General features: G+C 41.7%; 1 protein-coding gene across 1 annotated transcript in view; it reads left to right on the forward strand.

Moving 5' to 3' along the window:
- Positions 1-3,848: 3,848 nt before the first annotated feature.
- LOC104536996 (tomoregulin-2-like) overlaps positions 3,849-17,584 on the forward strand; it is a gene marked incomplete at its 5' end in the record, with an annotated part of 53,732 nt that continues 39,996 nt past the window's right edge. The window contains one exon of the mRNA XM_010179759.1: positions 3,849-3,945. Coding sequence (XP_010178061.1) covers positions 3,849-3,945 — 97 coding nt within the window. The remainder of the gene's footprint in view (positions 3,946-17,584) is intronic.

Here is a 17,584-nt window from a genome sequence, read left to right on the forward strand (position 1 = left end):
GTTAAACATCTTTGGAAGACACTGTACAAGTTATCCAGAAGCTTGAGCACAGAGATTTTGGTGACCATTTGCTAAAACAACTAAACCTCCAGTCATGAGCTCTTATTAGAGTGTGAATCTGGGAAGCTGTGTGGATAAAGTAATAGCATGATTTGTTGGGGTTGTAGCACTTACAGAAGACTCTTGACTCAAGAAATTGAAGTATAACGAGAAAGTAGGGGTGTCTACTCTGAAGGGACAGTTTAGGCCTTTTAGATTTCTCCTGAAATTATAGGAGATAAGCACAGAGTCAGACCAGTCTACTGATGAAACTTTTCATCAGTCTGTTTTTTCAGCTATGGAAACAAAGTAAAATGTCTCAAAATGGTTCCTTTCTTGTGGGACTTGAAGTCAATGCAGATATTCTTGAAATCACAACTATTTGATCTGAGTAGAGTAAGATCACCAGAAAAGGACCCAATGATTAAAACAGGAGCTGTTGTGGTTACCACAGTCCATTGGCTCTGTAAATTGTGTGTAGTGCCTTCCCAGCTAAAGAATTTATATTGCTTAGGAGATTGAGCAAGTCCCTGAAGTGACTTTCAGATAATGTTAGTGACCTTTTAACCCACATTAGCACATTTCCTTGAACTCTGAAAGTTGTTAATCTTGCTAATACAAATAGGAACTTGCAGCTTAACATTTCTTAGTTGTGTGAGTAGTAAGCGGTGGGCTTCAGCAATTAGCCTCTCTGGAGCCCTGCTATGTTCCTACAGGCTCTTGGTGTTAAACCTCAACATTGCTAATAAGAGAACTACGTAATGTGCATAAGAACATGAGAATCATACTTCTCTTGTTTCTGGATTCCTCTTCTAAAAATTAGATTGGTTTTGCTAACTTTTGGGGTTTTTTTCAGTTGAGATATGAAAGCAAGTGCAAATCAGCACGTGCAGCAAAGAAAAAAAGGGAAAAGTCACCTTAGAAAATGAGCATGCACTAGTCCTCAAGCTAAAAAGCAGCAGGAAATATTGGGAAAATAACTCTTTCTAAGATGTCCAGATTTATCAAAGCACTTATCTACACAGCATGAAGAAAACAAGCCCCTGCATGTGTCAGTCTTGGGCGTAGGTGCACATACCAGTGTATGTTTTTGTAGGGAGAGAAAACACACCTTAAGGAAATGTAAAAAATAATATCTGTGGTTACTGAAAACAGAAGGAGAGAGAGAGAGAGAGAGAGATAAACAGCTCTTTTTTCATCAAGACCGCTGCATGCTCGGACATTTAATGACAATGAGCTCATTGATTATGGACTGCTGGAAGCAGAGGTTCTTCAGAAAAATATGAAGTAGTGACTTGTTAGTTCCTCTCTAAATTGGTTAGTTCTCTTCTGAATGCTCAATCTTTCAAATGCCTTCCTTGAATGGGTTAAGTAGTTGTTTTACTCAACTTGTGATGTGGAACCATGTGAAGTCCCTGGTCAAACCACACCTGCTGGACAATTATAAATAGAAATATTACAAGGAGGGGAAAAAAATAAGGCATATATTTTTTACAATTAAAATAAAATATAAGGAAAGTGATTTGCCAAATAACAAAAATTTTAAAATATACCTCTTTTCTGTAAAAAAATTGTTATCACCCTCATGAACTGGAGCAATTGTTATATTCGTGGTAGCTGAAGAGTGCTTGGCTGTCATAAGAAGTCTTCTGCCCATAAGTCCTGTTGTACTTTACGTACAAGCATTTGTTACAGCTCCCAAAGTATCTGCCAAATATTCTGCTCCCCTTTCGCAGATGGTGAAACTGTGGCACAGCAAAGCAGCATGACTTGATAAATCCAGATCATGTGTCCTGTCTAATATCTTAACCACTGGCAATTCCCTGCCAAGATTGGCTGTCAAAGTTATCTCCTCAGGAAAAAAAATAAATAAAAATCTAAATTTAAAATATAAATGAAACTTAGTGAAAAACCTAGGTCTGGATGCAGCTGCAGAGTTTTGGGGAGGAGCTGTACAGCAGCATGAGCCTCCCAGTGCTGTTGGGTCAGGATCACATACGCAGCCCATGGAGATGTTAATGGTGTGAGGACATGGCCCTTGGACGCCCTGTCCAGCTTCATATGTTAGCACTTATAAAATATAAGCCTAAAGAGTCCCTCAGTCATTTAAGGAAACAGAAAAACTGCAGCTCAGACCATCCCTACAAAACCTGACATTAAAACAAAAGTCCAGGCTATGTGTTCTGAGTTTCCCCTTTGGTTTTTTGTACATGAATTTTGTGGATATAAAGCTGAGCAAAGTACTACAAATAGGGCAAACCCCTCTTTTTTTCCTTTTAGGATCGTCAGAACGCTCATAATAGGTATATTTTTTTCATTTTAATGTAGTCTAAATTCAAGCAGGACTAGTAAGAAATTGCTGCAGCATAGCTTATACTCAAACATACCAACACTTTTTTTGACGATATTAAGCCTCAGAAAGAAGCTTCTGAGACAAACTATCTACCTTAGGTATTTCTGTGTTCTGTATCACTGTAGCATGTAAGCATGTCACGATCCTTAATAAACTTGTTTCCATATTCTTTGTTGATAGAAAATGGTATTATTCCCATTTTACACAGTGGGAAACAGGACAGAGGTTAAATAACTTGTCCACAGTAAGAAAGCTGGCATTGGGGCCACACTTTCTCTTTAAGAGGCAAAAGCCCTTTCTCCTTCAACAGCTTTGTGAATGCTTGGTAACTCTTCTCTCTGAGAGCCTCCAGTAACATGCAGGTTAGCAGAGTCTCCTGCAGTAGATGCACATCAGGGAGGTGATGTGCCCCACCAGTGTCAGTGGGGCTACCGACACACTTCAGTGTGTCCACCAGCCTTGGTGGGTTGGACTCAAATGGTCAGTCAGCTTGCACCACAGTCCTGACTCCAAATGAAAGGATGAAACTGCAGAGGCTCTTTATGCAGATAACTTCAGTCAAAACTGATTGATACTTAAAGTCTGGGCTGGTTTAATTCTTCTGTAACCGGCAGAAGGATATCGCTATGTACAGTATCTTACTAGAAAGCAGCATCTATTGAAAGATATCAGAAGGTGCTTATCTACTTTAATGTAAGTGTAGAAGGTGTTTCTTTTGGATCTTAACAAACCCTGTACTTGATACCTACCTTAGCAGTCTCTTTCTCTCAGTACTCAGAAGTCAACATTTTTTTGCAGTCCTTTCTTACCCATACTTTTATTTTCCCTTCAGTCCTTTCATGTTTCTGACTTAAGGGCCAGTTACAAACCTTACACAATTGCAGACAAGGGTGTTGACTTTCCTGGGTTTCAGATTTAACCTATGCTGGAGATTGTCCCCTCCTCTGGACAGCACTAAATCTTTCCTGCTAGAGATAACTAGTCCTTGGGGCTCATAGCTGTACTTCTGAAGACAAAAATGTTTTGCCTTTGGTATGAACTAGATTGCACCACACGGCAGGTAATTTCAAAACATTTCTGAGGAAAACATCCCTTTGGGTCCATCTCGAGGCCTTTGCTGGTAGAGGACACAAGGCAGTGTGTGATGCTATCAATACACCTTCATTATTTTCCCAGGGAACAAAGCGGTGAGGCTCAGTGGTGACACTTGCCAGCTTGAAGAGGAAGGGTCTTTCTCCAGTTTTCCTTTTAACTCCATAATTCAGGGAATTTATCACAGACCAACGTGGAAATCTCTGTGTTGGCCCCATTCAAAAACACTGTCTGTTGACCAGGCATCGGCTCTGAGAGCAGCGTGTTAAGCTGACACAGTGAATAGATTTTTCTAAAGAGAGAAAAGTGCTTTGCTGCGGTGTTGTCTTTACTAATGTATATTCTTCTGCTTTCCATCAAACAGTCAATGAAGGCTCAGGTGAAACCAATCAAAAAGAGACATCGACCTGTGACATTTGCCAGTTTGGGGCAGAGTGTGATGAAGATGCAGAGGATGTTTGGTACAGTAATTTGATCTACTCTTCTATTTTAATGAATGTTGTATTATTTAAAGGTACTGTGGTGTAGAAAGCATTAAAAATATTAGATATTCAATTTTCTGCACCCAGAGATTCATCACATGGTGATTGAGGTGGTTGTTACTCTGAAAAAATGTATAAAACAGTCTGCTTTGTAATTTTGGAACATGTACAATTTAGACAAAGTCTAGAAACAGAGTTATCCATTTTGTTGCTCTTGTAACTTATGTTATTCCATCTGGAGTTTTACAGCTTTATACTTTGGTAAAAATAGACTTGGGAAAAATAATTGACCTAAAGCTTTTCTGGTTAAAAAGTATCATTAGTATTATCATCATGTTAATTCTTGTGTGGCATTAGAAATACTGGGAAATCTGTCTTGATTTTTGCTGGTTGCTGGAGTTGAGGATCTAACCCTCAAATGTTTGAGATAATTAGAGTGTACGTTTAGACATTTGCTCAATGGAAATGGTTTTATTTTTTATTTTTTAAATGAGGTTTCAAAAATATTCAGGTTTTTAATTATTTTAAACCTTTGCCACATAATTCTATATACTCAGATTTTTTTTTCATTTTGCCTAGAAACTATGCAAACATATATTAAGTCAACTTTAAGCTAATAATTTCATTGTGATTTTGGAACAGCCAATAGATCAAAAAAGCCGCTATTCAGAGCTGTACTTCTAATACTGCCTTAGTGCCAAGCCTCATATTTCTACGAGGCTTTCATATTCTACCTATAAGTAATTGATACAAATTTAGAGAGACACGAAATAGTCATGCAACTGTTAGAGCTGTTGTCTGGATGATGCTTCAGAAGCTGTGGGCTGGTGGTGGCTAAAGGATGGATACAGAGACTGGGCAGTGAGATGTCAATAAAGTAATATTTTCTGGACTCTAACTTGAATGCTAGGAATGGACCAAAGAGAGAGGAGTCAGTGAATGAATGAAAGGAGAACATGATAATTTGGTCTGGTGTTGGGCAGCTGACCTAATCCAGGCAAAGCATCCATGCACTGTTGGTCAGGCATGAAATTATGAACATTTCTGCTATTCGGTGAAGAAGCTTAGGAATATGGTCATCCATTTATGCTCGTTATGGTTTTGTCTAACCAGACTTTTAATAACTGCTGGTTCTAGCCTTTAAAAAACGAAGTAAACAAACTAGAGAGGCCTTGCTCTGCTTCCAGTCATCAGAAGAAATTACAGTGTTGAAAAACAGCAAAACTCATCATGGTTATAGGTTTGCAATAATGTGATGAGATTTGTGCGAAAGAAATTGCTTGATTTTGACTTTGCTTAAGGAAATTACCCCAGGTGTCAGAATTTTCATTGTCTTCTTGACCAGTCGTCCTTGAGAGTTTTGGTGGTGTGGTTTAGAAACAAAACCGCAGTAAAATTAATATATCAAAATGCACAGTCTAGTGCTCATGTTTTCATAATTAAGTGCACTTCCAAATTGGAAGGCAGGAGAAGAGAGGGGCAAGGAATAAAATTAGCTACAAGATAACGTGATTAATCATAAGCACTGAGTAGCCAGTGTTTATTTTTTCCAGAAATAGCTCAATAAAATAGCCTGATCCAACTTACCCCAGTAGTGTTCCCACTGCAGCTATTGCACTATATAATTCCTCCCCTTTGAAGCAACTTGTCTTATACAGAGCAGCATAATGACTGCAGGAGCTGAAGTTCTCAATCTTTATTGACAGGCGGTCTTTCTGCAGGGAAAGATGCTTCACGGGTAGGAAGCAGGGAAGGGCATTTACTGGGAAGACGCTACCAAACTATTAAAAGGCAGGAAAGCAGATTTCCAACCAGAAGTACAAAGACCATGTAAAGCCTGTTAAAGGTCTGCTTTGAAGCAAACAACTTCATATGCCGTAACAGAGCACTCTTTTCCTGTCCCTGCCCCCTGATTAGTCTTGGATAAATGTCTTTCTGAAAAATGAGCCTTCTGGGTGTTAGCTCTTTGTTATTTTTATTTCTAGAATAAAAGCAGACTATGTATGGGGAATCTAGATCCCTCTTTCAAATGTACGTTAATTGAATTTCCATGTTTGGCACCAGATAGACATACTCCTCCGTTCCCCCTGCCAAGATTTGATGTGCAGAAAATGTCCTTAGATCAAGTGGGAAAAGAAATTTCAGTTGATTGTTTGATCACTGTTTCTATTCAGGTGAAATTTCAGATGTAAGCAGGGCTCCTTTAGCTGTTGCACCTGACTGATGAGGTTTGTAAAATGCAAATGGGGTCAGTGGGTCCCCGTGGCTCCAGGACCTGTTGTTACAGGGTGACGAGCCCACCACCGGCAGTGTCCCCTATCAACTAGAAACAGTTTGAGGGTGCAGGGTCAGGGCATGATCCATTCTAGGTAAGAGGGATGCAAGCTGGTTGCAGGGCCAGACCACAGAGAGCTGGAGATATGAGGCTGGCTGTTCGCCTAATATTTCTAGGGTGCCAGAGCAGATCAGAGAAGAGAGCACAGGTGTGATAGCAGATGTGGTTGGGCTGCTGATGATTTAAAGCCACAATTAACATTATTCTGCATTGCCACAGTCTGTTATTTTGCAGTCTCTTGTCTCTGGTTTAACTCTTTTTTTTTTTTTGTTATTCATTGCCAGTTGTCACTCAGCTAAATTGTGCTATTGTACTGTGTCACCATTATTTTTAAATCTTCTTATTTGTGTAAAACCAATCTGTTAATGGCTAGACTCCTGGGATTCTGTTAGAGGGTTTGTCATGTAGAAGACTACTCAAAGGGGTAAGATAAGTGTGTGAAAATTTTCTGGAAAGTACAGAGAAAAGACAGAAAAGAACCCACTGTAATAACAGGTTTTCTGCAGCAAGGTAAAGCACGCATCTAATATCACAAGAGTGAATGTAATTTGGCGTTCCATTAGTGAATCCCTTTCTCTAGGTTAAAAACAAAGACTGTTCAGTTGAAAGTCTTTAACATCTTGCTACTTTAATATGTGAAAGCTTCTTGTCACTAAGAGCATCGTGTATTACTGGCATTATTCCCACCTTTAATGCATTTTGCACCAGTGGGCTTCATGAATATTTAAAGCAGGGCAGTGGCTATGCTCTTTAGCACTGGATTGCAATCTATTGGTAAATCAGACATTTGGTGTTGCTTACTTTGGGTTTTATTTCTGAGCTGGCTAAGGAATAATTGATTTTGTAAGACAGGGCTACTCAACATAACACCCCAAGAGATATACTTAAATGGAAATGAAGAATGAAGCGTAACATTCTGAACCGTGGTGTATTTCTAAGATCTTCCAAAAAGCATCTATGAAATACTCTTACTGTACATAAATAGTACTCACCAAATGGAGTCCCTGCTCATCTGCTAAAGTGGCTTAGTGTCGGTGCATAACCACATCAGAAACCTGGATTCCAGTATTAATCTTCTCCTTATGGGCCACTGAGGAAATAAGAGCACTCTCTACACTGGACAAGTCATGGTTTGGATAGATATTGGGCAGCTATTTCAGAGGTGCACGATGTGTTCAAGTAAGTGGAAGGAGATAAATAATAGCAAAAACCCTTCTGTTGAATTTCCTGTTGGAAAATGCCAAGAAGAGAGGACAGGAGTATTTTCTTAAAACAAGATTAAAGCCTGCAAGCCTCTGACTTGTAGAGTTAATCAAAATCAAAATGATGAATTGGGGTTAAATATGCATGCTTTTCCTTTGAATTTCAATATCAGCAGGTCAGCCAGCAGCAGTCTCAAAGTGCAGCATTGGCCAGAATAAGATGCAGTTTGCTAGCTGTGCGAGACATGGAGAGATGTGTATGTAATGTGCTTGGGAGAGAGTGCTTTCCTTGCAGGCTGGCAGTGTCCGAGGAGGTGAGGAGGCCATCTCTGCAGATTGCTCCTCTGCCTTCCCCTTCCTCCCTCCCTCCTGGAGGTTGCAGGTGGAGGAGAGAGGCAGCGGTATCCCTGGCAGGAGGTGTCTGACCTTGAGTGGGCCACTCAGGGGTTTGCACCAGTGATAAGAGGCATAAATACCCCTGCTGCTTCCCCCAGCTCAACCCACGCACCCCAAGGACTTCTCTTTGGCTGAGCATAGGGATTTGTTCTCTGCCATAGGCACCGTGCTTGTGTCCTTCCTCCTCACAAGTCTGGCCCACACTGGAGGAGCCTTTTCCATTTCTTGCAAGTGGACAAGGATCCCAGTGGGCAGGTTCAGCTCAGGAGAAGATGCTGAAGCCATTCCGTGGGGACATTGTGTCCCTGATGACCCAAAGCTGGGAGCTTAGAGGAAGGCATCTGGGCCTTAGTGGAGGTGCTTGGCATGTCCAGTGTTTAGGTCAGTGGGTGAAGGAAGGAGCATCAGTCTCCTTTGTGGTGCAGCTGGGTGGTATTCCCAAGTGAGGTGGTGATGTTGCACCATAATTACAGCAGGTCCCTTGTGTCCTGCACTTCTTTCTACATGGCTGGGACAATAAACTCCCATTACCTACAGCAGACAGATACTCACGCAAAATGTATTAAGAAGATGAACTGTTTCAGTCTTTTGTTTCATATTTTACTGCTAATCACTGATATATATAGTTTGGGTAAATGCTTCAGTAAGGCAAGTGAACAGTCTGCAGCACATGATGATGGTGAAACTGCATTCTCATGCAAATGAGTGGTGTTGTACATGGGAGATATTTGTGCAAATCATGCAGCTGCCATCTGCAGTAACCTCTACAATCAATATTGCTCTAGCAATCAATATTTATCTTTATTATAGTATAGAAAGAAAACATATAAAAGAAACTAATGATTTTGCCAGCTTCTCAATCCACACAGCAATTAGGTCAGTCAGCTTTGGGTCCCTTCCCCCTTCCGTCAGTTGCCTTCAACCAGAGTGTCTGCAAACAAGAAGCTGTACTACCATAAAGTACTAAAAGGTAGTTTGAAAGCTCACATACATTACACGGGTATTGGCTGCTTCATGTTCAGCAGTGTGTATAATAACTATGTGTGACCTACTTGTTCCAGATGCAGAAACAACGAGCTTCTTTAACATTTGCAATGTCCCGTGCATTATACAGTAGATACATTGCCATTTTCTGCTGCTTTCTTTCTCTTTTAGAGAAAAAGTAGATATTCATTCATGGCTGCATATAACACTTAAATATACTCATTGGACTTGTCATTCAAATAAACACAGAAATTGAATCAAATCGTTTAAAAAAGCAATCCTGCAAAGACTTAAATTTCTGCTTAACTTGAGATCATACCTAAGGCATGAAGAGAACTGCTGCTGCATAAATCCTTACATGGAGCTTAGTAGTCATGTCTAATAACAGTCCAGGCAAGGTTTTGTAGAGGAAAGTAAAGGCGCTGCAGCACTCAATCTTTGTGTTTCATAGCAGGAGACAACCAAGCAGCTTGCACCCTCTTATACCCATGTCATTTATCTTAGCCCCAACCTAGTAACAGAACTACCTCCAGTGCCTGCCCAGAAATTTGCCCAATTTTGGCTCTGTTAACTGTTAATATTTTGTTTGGTGTGTGTTCTATGATTAAAAGATTTTGAAACAAAAAGAAAGAATCTGACTTCCATTGTAATTGTTGGGATGCACCATGTTGTCGTAACTGTAGAGATACCATAGAGTGGGCTAAGAGTCAGCAATACTGACTAAAAAAGTAGCCTAAACGACTGGAATTTGGTCAATGAAGGATTTGCAGTGAAAGTCAAAACATCAGAAATGTTAGAAAAAGTAAGATGTCACCTACCTGTCTATAGGTTATATTTTAATTAATAAAGCTGTTCTGAAAAATGACCAGGTTGGTAGTTTTTACAGGAGGCTGGTCAGCCAGGTCTGCTGCCTGGGGTGTTAGAGATGCATAAAGAACCCAGCCATGTTCCTTCATTTGAGCTGTGGAGACAAATGCCATGTGAACTGGCATGGAAGTGGGAAAGCTAGCAAAACCCAAAAATGTTCATTTGAAACGCTGTCCACAGCACAAACAAGAGCAAAGTTGCAGCAGTTCCAGCTTAGGTGAAAGCTTCATGGTTATTAGCAACCAATGTCTAGACATTGTGTAAGGGTCAGAAAATAAGGTCTCCAGGTGAGCATTGAATGAACACCACAGTTCCTATCAGGTTTCTCACTGGCAAGCTACTGAGATACTGTAGCACGCTTTCAGTGGACAATTTCAAAGTAAAACTAACCCAGGTGAAAAAGTGACTTTTTGCCCAACCATAGCCAGAGAAAGAGCCCCACTAACTTCTAAAAGACCTTAAATCAAACCAAAAATATATGATCTTCCTCTTTCTCAGCAATTAATCCACAGAAAGAGCAAGGGCAGATATGGGAACAAGAAGTTAGCTTTATCTACAGAAAATGTTCCTCTAAGAGCAGCTTATGGTCCAGTCTTTTTGAGGATTAGGAGGCAGGAATCAAGCACATTGTATTTCTAAACTGAACACACTACTAGAAGGTGCTTGGCTAGAAAGTTATTGGAAAAATAGTGGCTTGTTTGGCCATCTGGTGAAATTGTTTTACTCTACATAAATTTTATTTGGATTTAGTTAAAAACAGCCATTTTTCCCAGTCTGATAATGTTTCACAAAATCAGCTTACTGTCTTTGCATCCTTCATCCTGTGCTAAAATAGCCTATTTATTTTGAAGTGACAGTGATTCCCATTTCCCTTAGGGTGGTGGTTTGGAGAATTTGACCTTTCCATCCATTGAGTCAACACAATCCTTCAGAGGCCTATGTTCATTTGACAAACTCCTACCTTTCCAGATTCTCAGAATTTATTTTCTTAATAACGTTCTTAAAAAAATATTGTTTTACTATAAGCCAAGATTGTGTGGAGTTACTTATACTTCATAGTGTTTTATTACCAATACACTTCAGAATACTCTGGTAAATAATTCAGCCTACACAAAGAAATTGGCTATATTTTCTCTATACATCGAGGAAGTCTGTCACATAGACTATATATCACAACTCTAAATGTTCTCAGATAAATGCAAACCCACATTGTGTTCCAACTGTACTACTCACCCAAGTAAGTCTTTTAGGGACCCTATATGACACATACATCTCTTATCCAAAAACTAGAATCCCTAATGTTTGGTTTTGTAATAAAGACGACATATTTTATCTTTTGCAATTACAGAAAAACTTGCCGTGTGTCCAGGGGATAATACCCTATACAGCCATAAAGCTTATAGATTTTTTTTCCTTGTGCTCATCTTTTCAGATGCTGATCCAAACTTGGGTTTCAGTTTCAGAAGATGAACTTCCAGCCTATGGAAGTCAATGAAAGTTATTCCACTCACATCAGTGAAACTGAAGTTCTCTCCCAATATCATAACCGTGGAGTAACTTCTCAGTAGCCGGTGGAGCCTTTTGCTGGCAAAAGGGAGAGCAGACTCTGTCAGAGTGTAAATGCACAGTCATTCACAGAGTGCAAAGAAATAACTTGGCAATGTGATGATAAAAGCAAAATTTGGCTTGCTGACTGTTCGAATTCCGTCAGAGGAAATATCGATTTGTGAAAAGACAAAAATAACTTCTGAGATTTTGGGGGGTTTTCTTGTCTTATGATGGTGCCACGCTCCTGTAGGAGCAAGACACAAATGTGTTCTGAAGTTTAAGAGGAGGAAGCATTGTAGGACATGTAGAGCTGTCATTTGTCTTCACAATTATTAGTCTGTCACCATTACAGCTGAAAAAAAAGCTACAATAATTTTAGAAGCGTGGCTCAGAATAGTCAAATTTTTCTGTTAGGTTTCCATGGCCAAGATGCCCACCCCTACGTTCAGCATGCGGTGTGTCGACAGGAGGCAGGGAGACACAGAGGGCTGGGTGGTCACGGTAGAGAAGGCTCGAGGGATGGACTAGGAGAGGACAGAGGACTGCTGGAGAAGGCAGAACACCTAAGGCTGACTTGCAGCTGGTCTGTTCTGCTGTTTGCTGGAGAGCATGGAGGAGCCACAGTGGCTGTCCATGCACAGCGGCTTAGGGAGAGTTTTGGGAACACTACCTGAGGGCAGCAGGGAGGTCCTCCTCACCTGCCTTCCCTCTGCCTGACTTGGAGACTTGCAAAAGCACACCCGGCATGGAGACAGTGAATTAGACATTTTTATGGCAGGGACAGCTGGAGGACGTGTGGGGCATCAAGGCTGTGGCTGTGGACTGTGTGAACGCAGATCTGTTTCTGTCACAAGGGTGCACGTGTGTGACTGGGCGTTGTGTGAGCCAGCAGCAGCATCATTCTCTGTTTTCAGGAAATTTCCATATACAACATATATACACTACAGCATGGCAGAGAGCAACCGCTTTATATACCCAGATTAACAGGGGTGCAGATGAACCCAGGGTTGTGGTTTTTTTTAAACTCCTCTGCCACCAGCTGTGACTGTGGTTTTCAGTCCTAGGTAGGAAAACGTAGCAGGATCCAAGCGCACACCTTTATTTGCATTTGAAGGAATAGTTTTGGCAATCTGTTTTGTACCCTTGCTGTAATACAAGGTGTTGTAAAGATCATGCCCGGCTCCTGCCACTCTGTGGGAGGTACACGAAAGGATCCCTTTTGGCACTGCAAGGGCAGAGCTGTGTGCGGGTGCTCCGAGGAGAAGCCACCACTTGGTTGCGTAACCCCATGGCTGGGAGAGCCTGGGCTCACCAGGCTGTGAAAGTGCACATAAGGGATAATATGATAATGCACATCAAATATTAATGTGCATTGACACATAATCGTCTGTGTACATCAGGGCATTACAGCATGAAAGAGCAAATGCAGAGACCTTGGAGAGTAACGCACTTTTGTACCTTTTTGTTCCTGTTTTCCCCCTTTTGTTATTTAAAAATAAGCTTTCCTCTGTCCCTGGCCCCTCATTTAGCCAATGTCATACCCTAAGTAGTGAACTGAGCGGTGCCTTCATGACGGCCTATTTAGTCGCAATAAAAAGCCGATTGGCCTAATGCGCAATCAAGAAAGGAGTGACATTTATTGCTTTGGTTTTATGATGCTGTGAACTGAGCAAGATTTGGAGCCTTACAGTGCCTTCAGGGGGCAGGAGATCACCAGCAATGAATTGTATTTATACCTTTTCCAATTTCCTACTAGCATTTTAGCAATAAATAGACTGTGTTGTTATTGAGTTTTGTGTAAGTATGTTTACAAAAGCAGGAATACAACTTTGTAGCTCAGAATTACATGTGTTGGCTAAATAGATCGGCAGAGAGAATAACTATGTAAAGCATTGGGAAAGCACTTTCCAATTTATTATCAAATGTCTTACTAGAATGCTTCATCTCTTCTATCCCACTTTATGTTAACTATTAAATTAAAACTGCATCTATTGCAGAAGGTCGGAGGCTCCTTCGCACACCCATGTTGGAACATCAAGGCCACGATTTGTTCACACATCTAAGCCATTAAAAATACATCCCATGCATTAAATATGAGCCTGAGGAAAACTTAGTAGGAGCTGACTTGCAGGGCTGACCTCAGCTCTCACAGCCCCTGCAGGGTGGCAGGTGTCCCTTCCCCACGGAATCCATCTCCTGCCCCGGTCCTTTCCCATGCGCAAGTCGCAGCTAAAAGCCTGTCTGAGATGTGCCCAGATGTACAGACTTAATTGCTGTCTCTCAGCCTGCCCATTTTGTAACGAAGCTCTCCCATGCAGAGGCGCACGGGTGATCCAGGGATGCCTGTGCTGGCCAGGGCAACAGTGCTTATGGCGCATCCCTTTCAGGAGCTGCAGGTGGATTCCACTAATATGTGTCCCAGACCTGAAGAAGTTTACTCTCATCTCATTAGTTTGCTGACAAGGACATGTCCTTGAGATGTCACATTTCATTCATTCGTTTGTCTTCCTTTCCCTGACAGCAGTACTTTCTCTTGGGGCTTGCTCCTAAAAGCAGCCAGCTACTGTGGTCAGCATGAGACAGCAAGAGAAGAGACAGCATCCTCAGCTAGTAATAGTACCTAGTTTTGTACAGTGGCTTTCACCTCCAGACCTGAATGCTCTTGAGGAGAACGAGGGTTACTACTGCTTTCTCCTTGTACATGCAGTGATTTGCTTGGGGTTGCATTCGTCCCAGTCTCATACCTGTGGGTCAAGATCTCATTTCATCACTGTGCTGGATGACACGAGGTTATCTTGCCTTATTTCTGTCTGTGCAGGAGGTGCAAACAAAGCCTGAGGGAAAGCCTGGAGTATCCTCATAAAATTTCATTAAATAGCTAGACTGGATTTTGTTTTGTAATTTAAGTGAGCCTACCAAGCAGGGTATCCTGGAGTAGGCAGCTAATTCAGATGGTGCTGCCTTAGGCAGGTCTGTCTCCTGGGAGGCGGGAGGCACACGTGCTTGAGGATGCAGAGCAGTTGATGGTGAGAGTTAGTCTGATTTTGCACGTGTGGAGGGATTCTCTATACAAGGAAGAATTATTTTACCATCTTCTTCTCACTGGGTTTAGGAAGGTCAGTTGCGAGCCTTGCCTTCCCCACCGGCAGTGGATGGCTCACATGCTGCATGGAATGGGGCCTGCAATGCACTGGTCTCTGCTAGCAGGAGGGCTGTCATCCCTTTAGTCTCACTGGTAAATCAGAGTCTTCTTTCAGAAGTAACTTCTGGTGTAGTTAACAAAGCTGTTACCAGAAATTTGCCATTGATCCCATCCCAGCTGGTACTGCAGTTCTCTGTGAGCAAGACCAATCCTTGCTCCATGGCAAGGTCCATGCCAGGACCTGCAGATAGATGGTTTGGGCTGTGCTTCCCACCAGACGTTGCACTGTTCCCACTGGCTGTTGCAGGCCGGGGTGAAACGCTGGGATTTGTGGGAACAATTCTCACTGTTGTGCTGGCTTCAAGATAGGAGCAAACAATATCTGCAGTCTGAGGCACACAGCGATAAAACCTTCATGAAGGACAGCCTCAAATGTTTACAGAGGGAGAAAAACAGTCAGCAAAGCTTTGTTTTAGCACAGACTATAGAGACATGAAGGACACGAAGTGTAGGCAAACCATAAAAAGGCATTTATTTTATTCTATGTGCTCTAAATAAACTTCACACGTTAGATACCTGCAGACTCTTGAATTGGCACGTGGACAGAATTAGAATTTTCTTCTCTCGTCACACAACTAGCATGAGGATTTTTCCGTCGCTTTTCAAACCTAGTCATCAGCCTTGTAAATCTCTAGTTTCTTTGTTTGGGTTTAAAGCATCAAGTCTACCAAAGACTGCTTTACTCAACTTAGTTTCTTTTAAATAGCAGTGATATTTAAAAAAATAAAATGAGACATTTATTTTGCCCTAAAGGTGTTAGCATACAATTCAGTGTACTGTTGAGGGCACTAGAGGCATCAGGAAGCCAGATGAAGGTCATATTATAATTGGTGCTTTGAATTTTAAGAGGGAAGCAAAGGTGAAGTTTGTGATGTTTTTTGTCAAAAACTTAGTGAAGGAAGTTGGAGGGGAAAAATGTAAGGAGAATTAGGAATCAAGTTGCAGTGTCTTGCACAGCAGATTAAAGCAGTTTTCGTGAGCTGCAGTCTCCAGGATGAAGCCTTGAAAGCTGGTGGAGCATGAGACCAGCTCCTCAGCGGGACTGGTCCAGCTCTGGGAAGGAGATGTAAGGTGAGGTGCCTTCGGAGCGGTCCGCAAAACCGTTTTGAAACAACCTCCATGAGCTGTCATAACAAACGTGCTCTGAAAAATCCATACGTATTTTTAAGCATTTCCAGTCACTCCCTGCTATTAAGCAGCAGCAGCAGCAGCGTGGCAGCTGTACAGCGACCGCCCTAGCTCCTGGCTCTGCGCTTCAGCTAGGCTCCCAGATTATGTTGCGTTTGGTATGCAGGGAAGGGCAGCAATAAGTGTATTCACCACTTTAGTGCATTTTAGCTTGACATATGTCCAGTAAACAATATTTTGGTCTTTTGCAGTCCAAAAAAAAATAAAAATCACCTGATTATTCAGTGCTTCTTTCTGTTACGATGCTTTGTGATCCTTCAAATCATTTTCATTATGCACTACATAGTAATAAAAATCTCTGTGTAATATGCTGATAATTCTGTGCATGGTCTCTGTGATTTCTAATAGTTTGAAAAACGGGATGCTGTTGAAATACTATGCAGAAACATTGCATCAGTCTGAGGGAATCAAGCTTTTCTCCTTTTACTCCTGGTGAAGGTAAACATTTGAGCAGCTGAAATAGGTAAAATATCCCAGGGAAGCCACTGTAAAAAGTAGACATGCTAAAGCCCTTAGTGCAGAAGCTGGGCTGCAAAGGACAAAAAGGAAAAATAAATCAGATAAATAAATAAATAAAGAACATTGAATAGAAGGCACTCAGAATAAGCTGTGCTTTTTCTTCTCTTGTGATCTGAAAGCAGAAGAGAATCACTAGCAGATCCAGGAAAGAAATATTGCATGCTATTTTTGTGCTGCCATTATAAAATATGTATTGTTTATTGTTCTGCACTACAGCTGAAGTTTTTGCATCAGCCTCAAAAATACAACAAAGTTTGTTTTGAAGGAGACATGCAGTGTCTTTATTCTTTAAGTCTCTTAATGATGTTCTTAAGAGTGTGGCGATAAGATTTCAATCTCCTGGCAAGCACAGACAGGTTGTAGGGTATGATTCATAGAAAGTATGAAAAATTGTATACTTGTGTGCATTATGAATATACCTTATACATACTATTTTTTATATATCTATGTCTGTGTACCTGGTGTTCAGCTGTATGCAAGACCAAGCAATGATACCAGGCAGTTTTGTCTCCTGGCTGGAGACGTCTTTTGGTGCCATCCTCTTGGGCTGTGCTCCACATGCTGCAGAGACCGCTGTAATGTACCTAAGTTTGGCCAAGCTATGAAAAGTCCCTGGTAACTCTCTACCGAGGATGCCAGGTTTTACGCTAAAATTTACCTCTGTAAAACGGGTACAATAGTACTAAGTCATTGCTGCTGTAAGACTGTATAAGATTACTGTAAAGCTCAATGGTGTACTTGTAAATGGGCTGAGGGTCAGAGAAAGCAGCTGATGTTTATGTGGTCCTTTTGAGACTGATGTTGAAACGGAGGTGCATGCAAGTGCGCCAGAGCAATCCAATTGAGTTGCCTGCGTGTGCAGACATCTTTGAGGATGTCAGATGTGGTGCCGAGGTGGTAGCAGAGGTGATCCGTTGCTGCTCCCCAGTGAAGGGGTGTCGCAGGCAGTGTGTTTTAACAAGGCGCGATGCAGGAGCACACAGACGGCCTGAACAAGCTAGCTGAGCTCCCAGGGGCGGTGGATGCGTGTGAGCACAGGGCTGCCCAGCCTGGTTAACCTTGCCAGTCCCTGCTTAGAGCTAGTTCAAGTATCTCTGCATGGCCTTGTGTTGAGACATATTAAACATCTCCCAAGCTGCCTAGGTAAAGGAGCACTCCCACCAGCCTCCTGACACGCGGCTGAACCACGGTATGATGCGTGTTTGAATGGCGAGGCGTAATGTTAAGCCTGGCTTCATTTCAACTTGCCTGCTGGTAATGTCAACGAAGATGCTCCTTGCACCAGAAAGAAAAACCTTGCAGGAATCCAAATGATAGAGAAGGCATTTGGGACTGATTGCAAGGCTCTTTATGCAGGCATATATTGCCAGGTTTGCT

This window comes from Mesitornis unicolor, unplaced genomic scaffold (assembly GCF_000695765.1).
Source record: "Mesitornis unicolor isolate BGI_N332 unplaced genomic scaffold, ASM69576v1 scaffold1640, whole genome shotgun sequence".
Classification (NCBI taxonomy): domain Eukaryota; kingdom Metazoa; phylum Chordata; class Aves; order Mesitornithiformes; family Mesitornithidae; genus Mesitornis; species Mesitornis unicolor.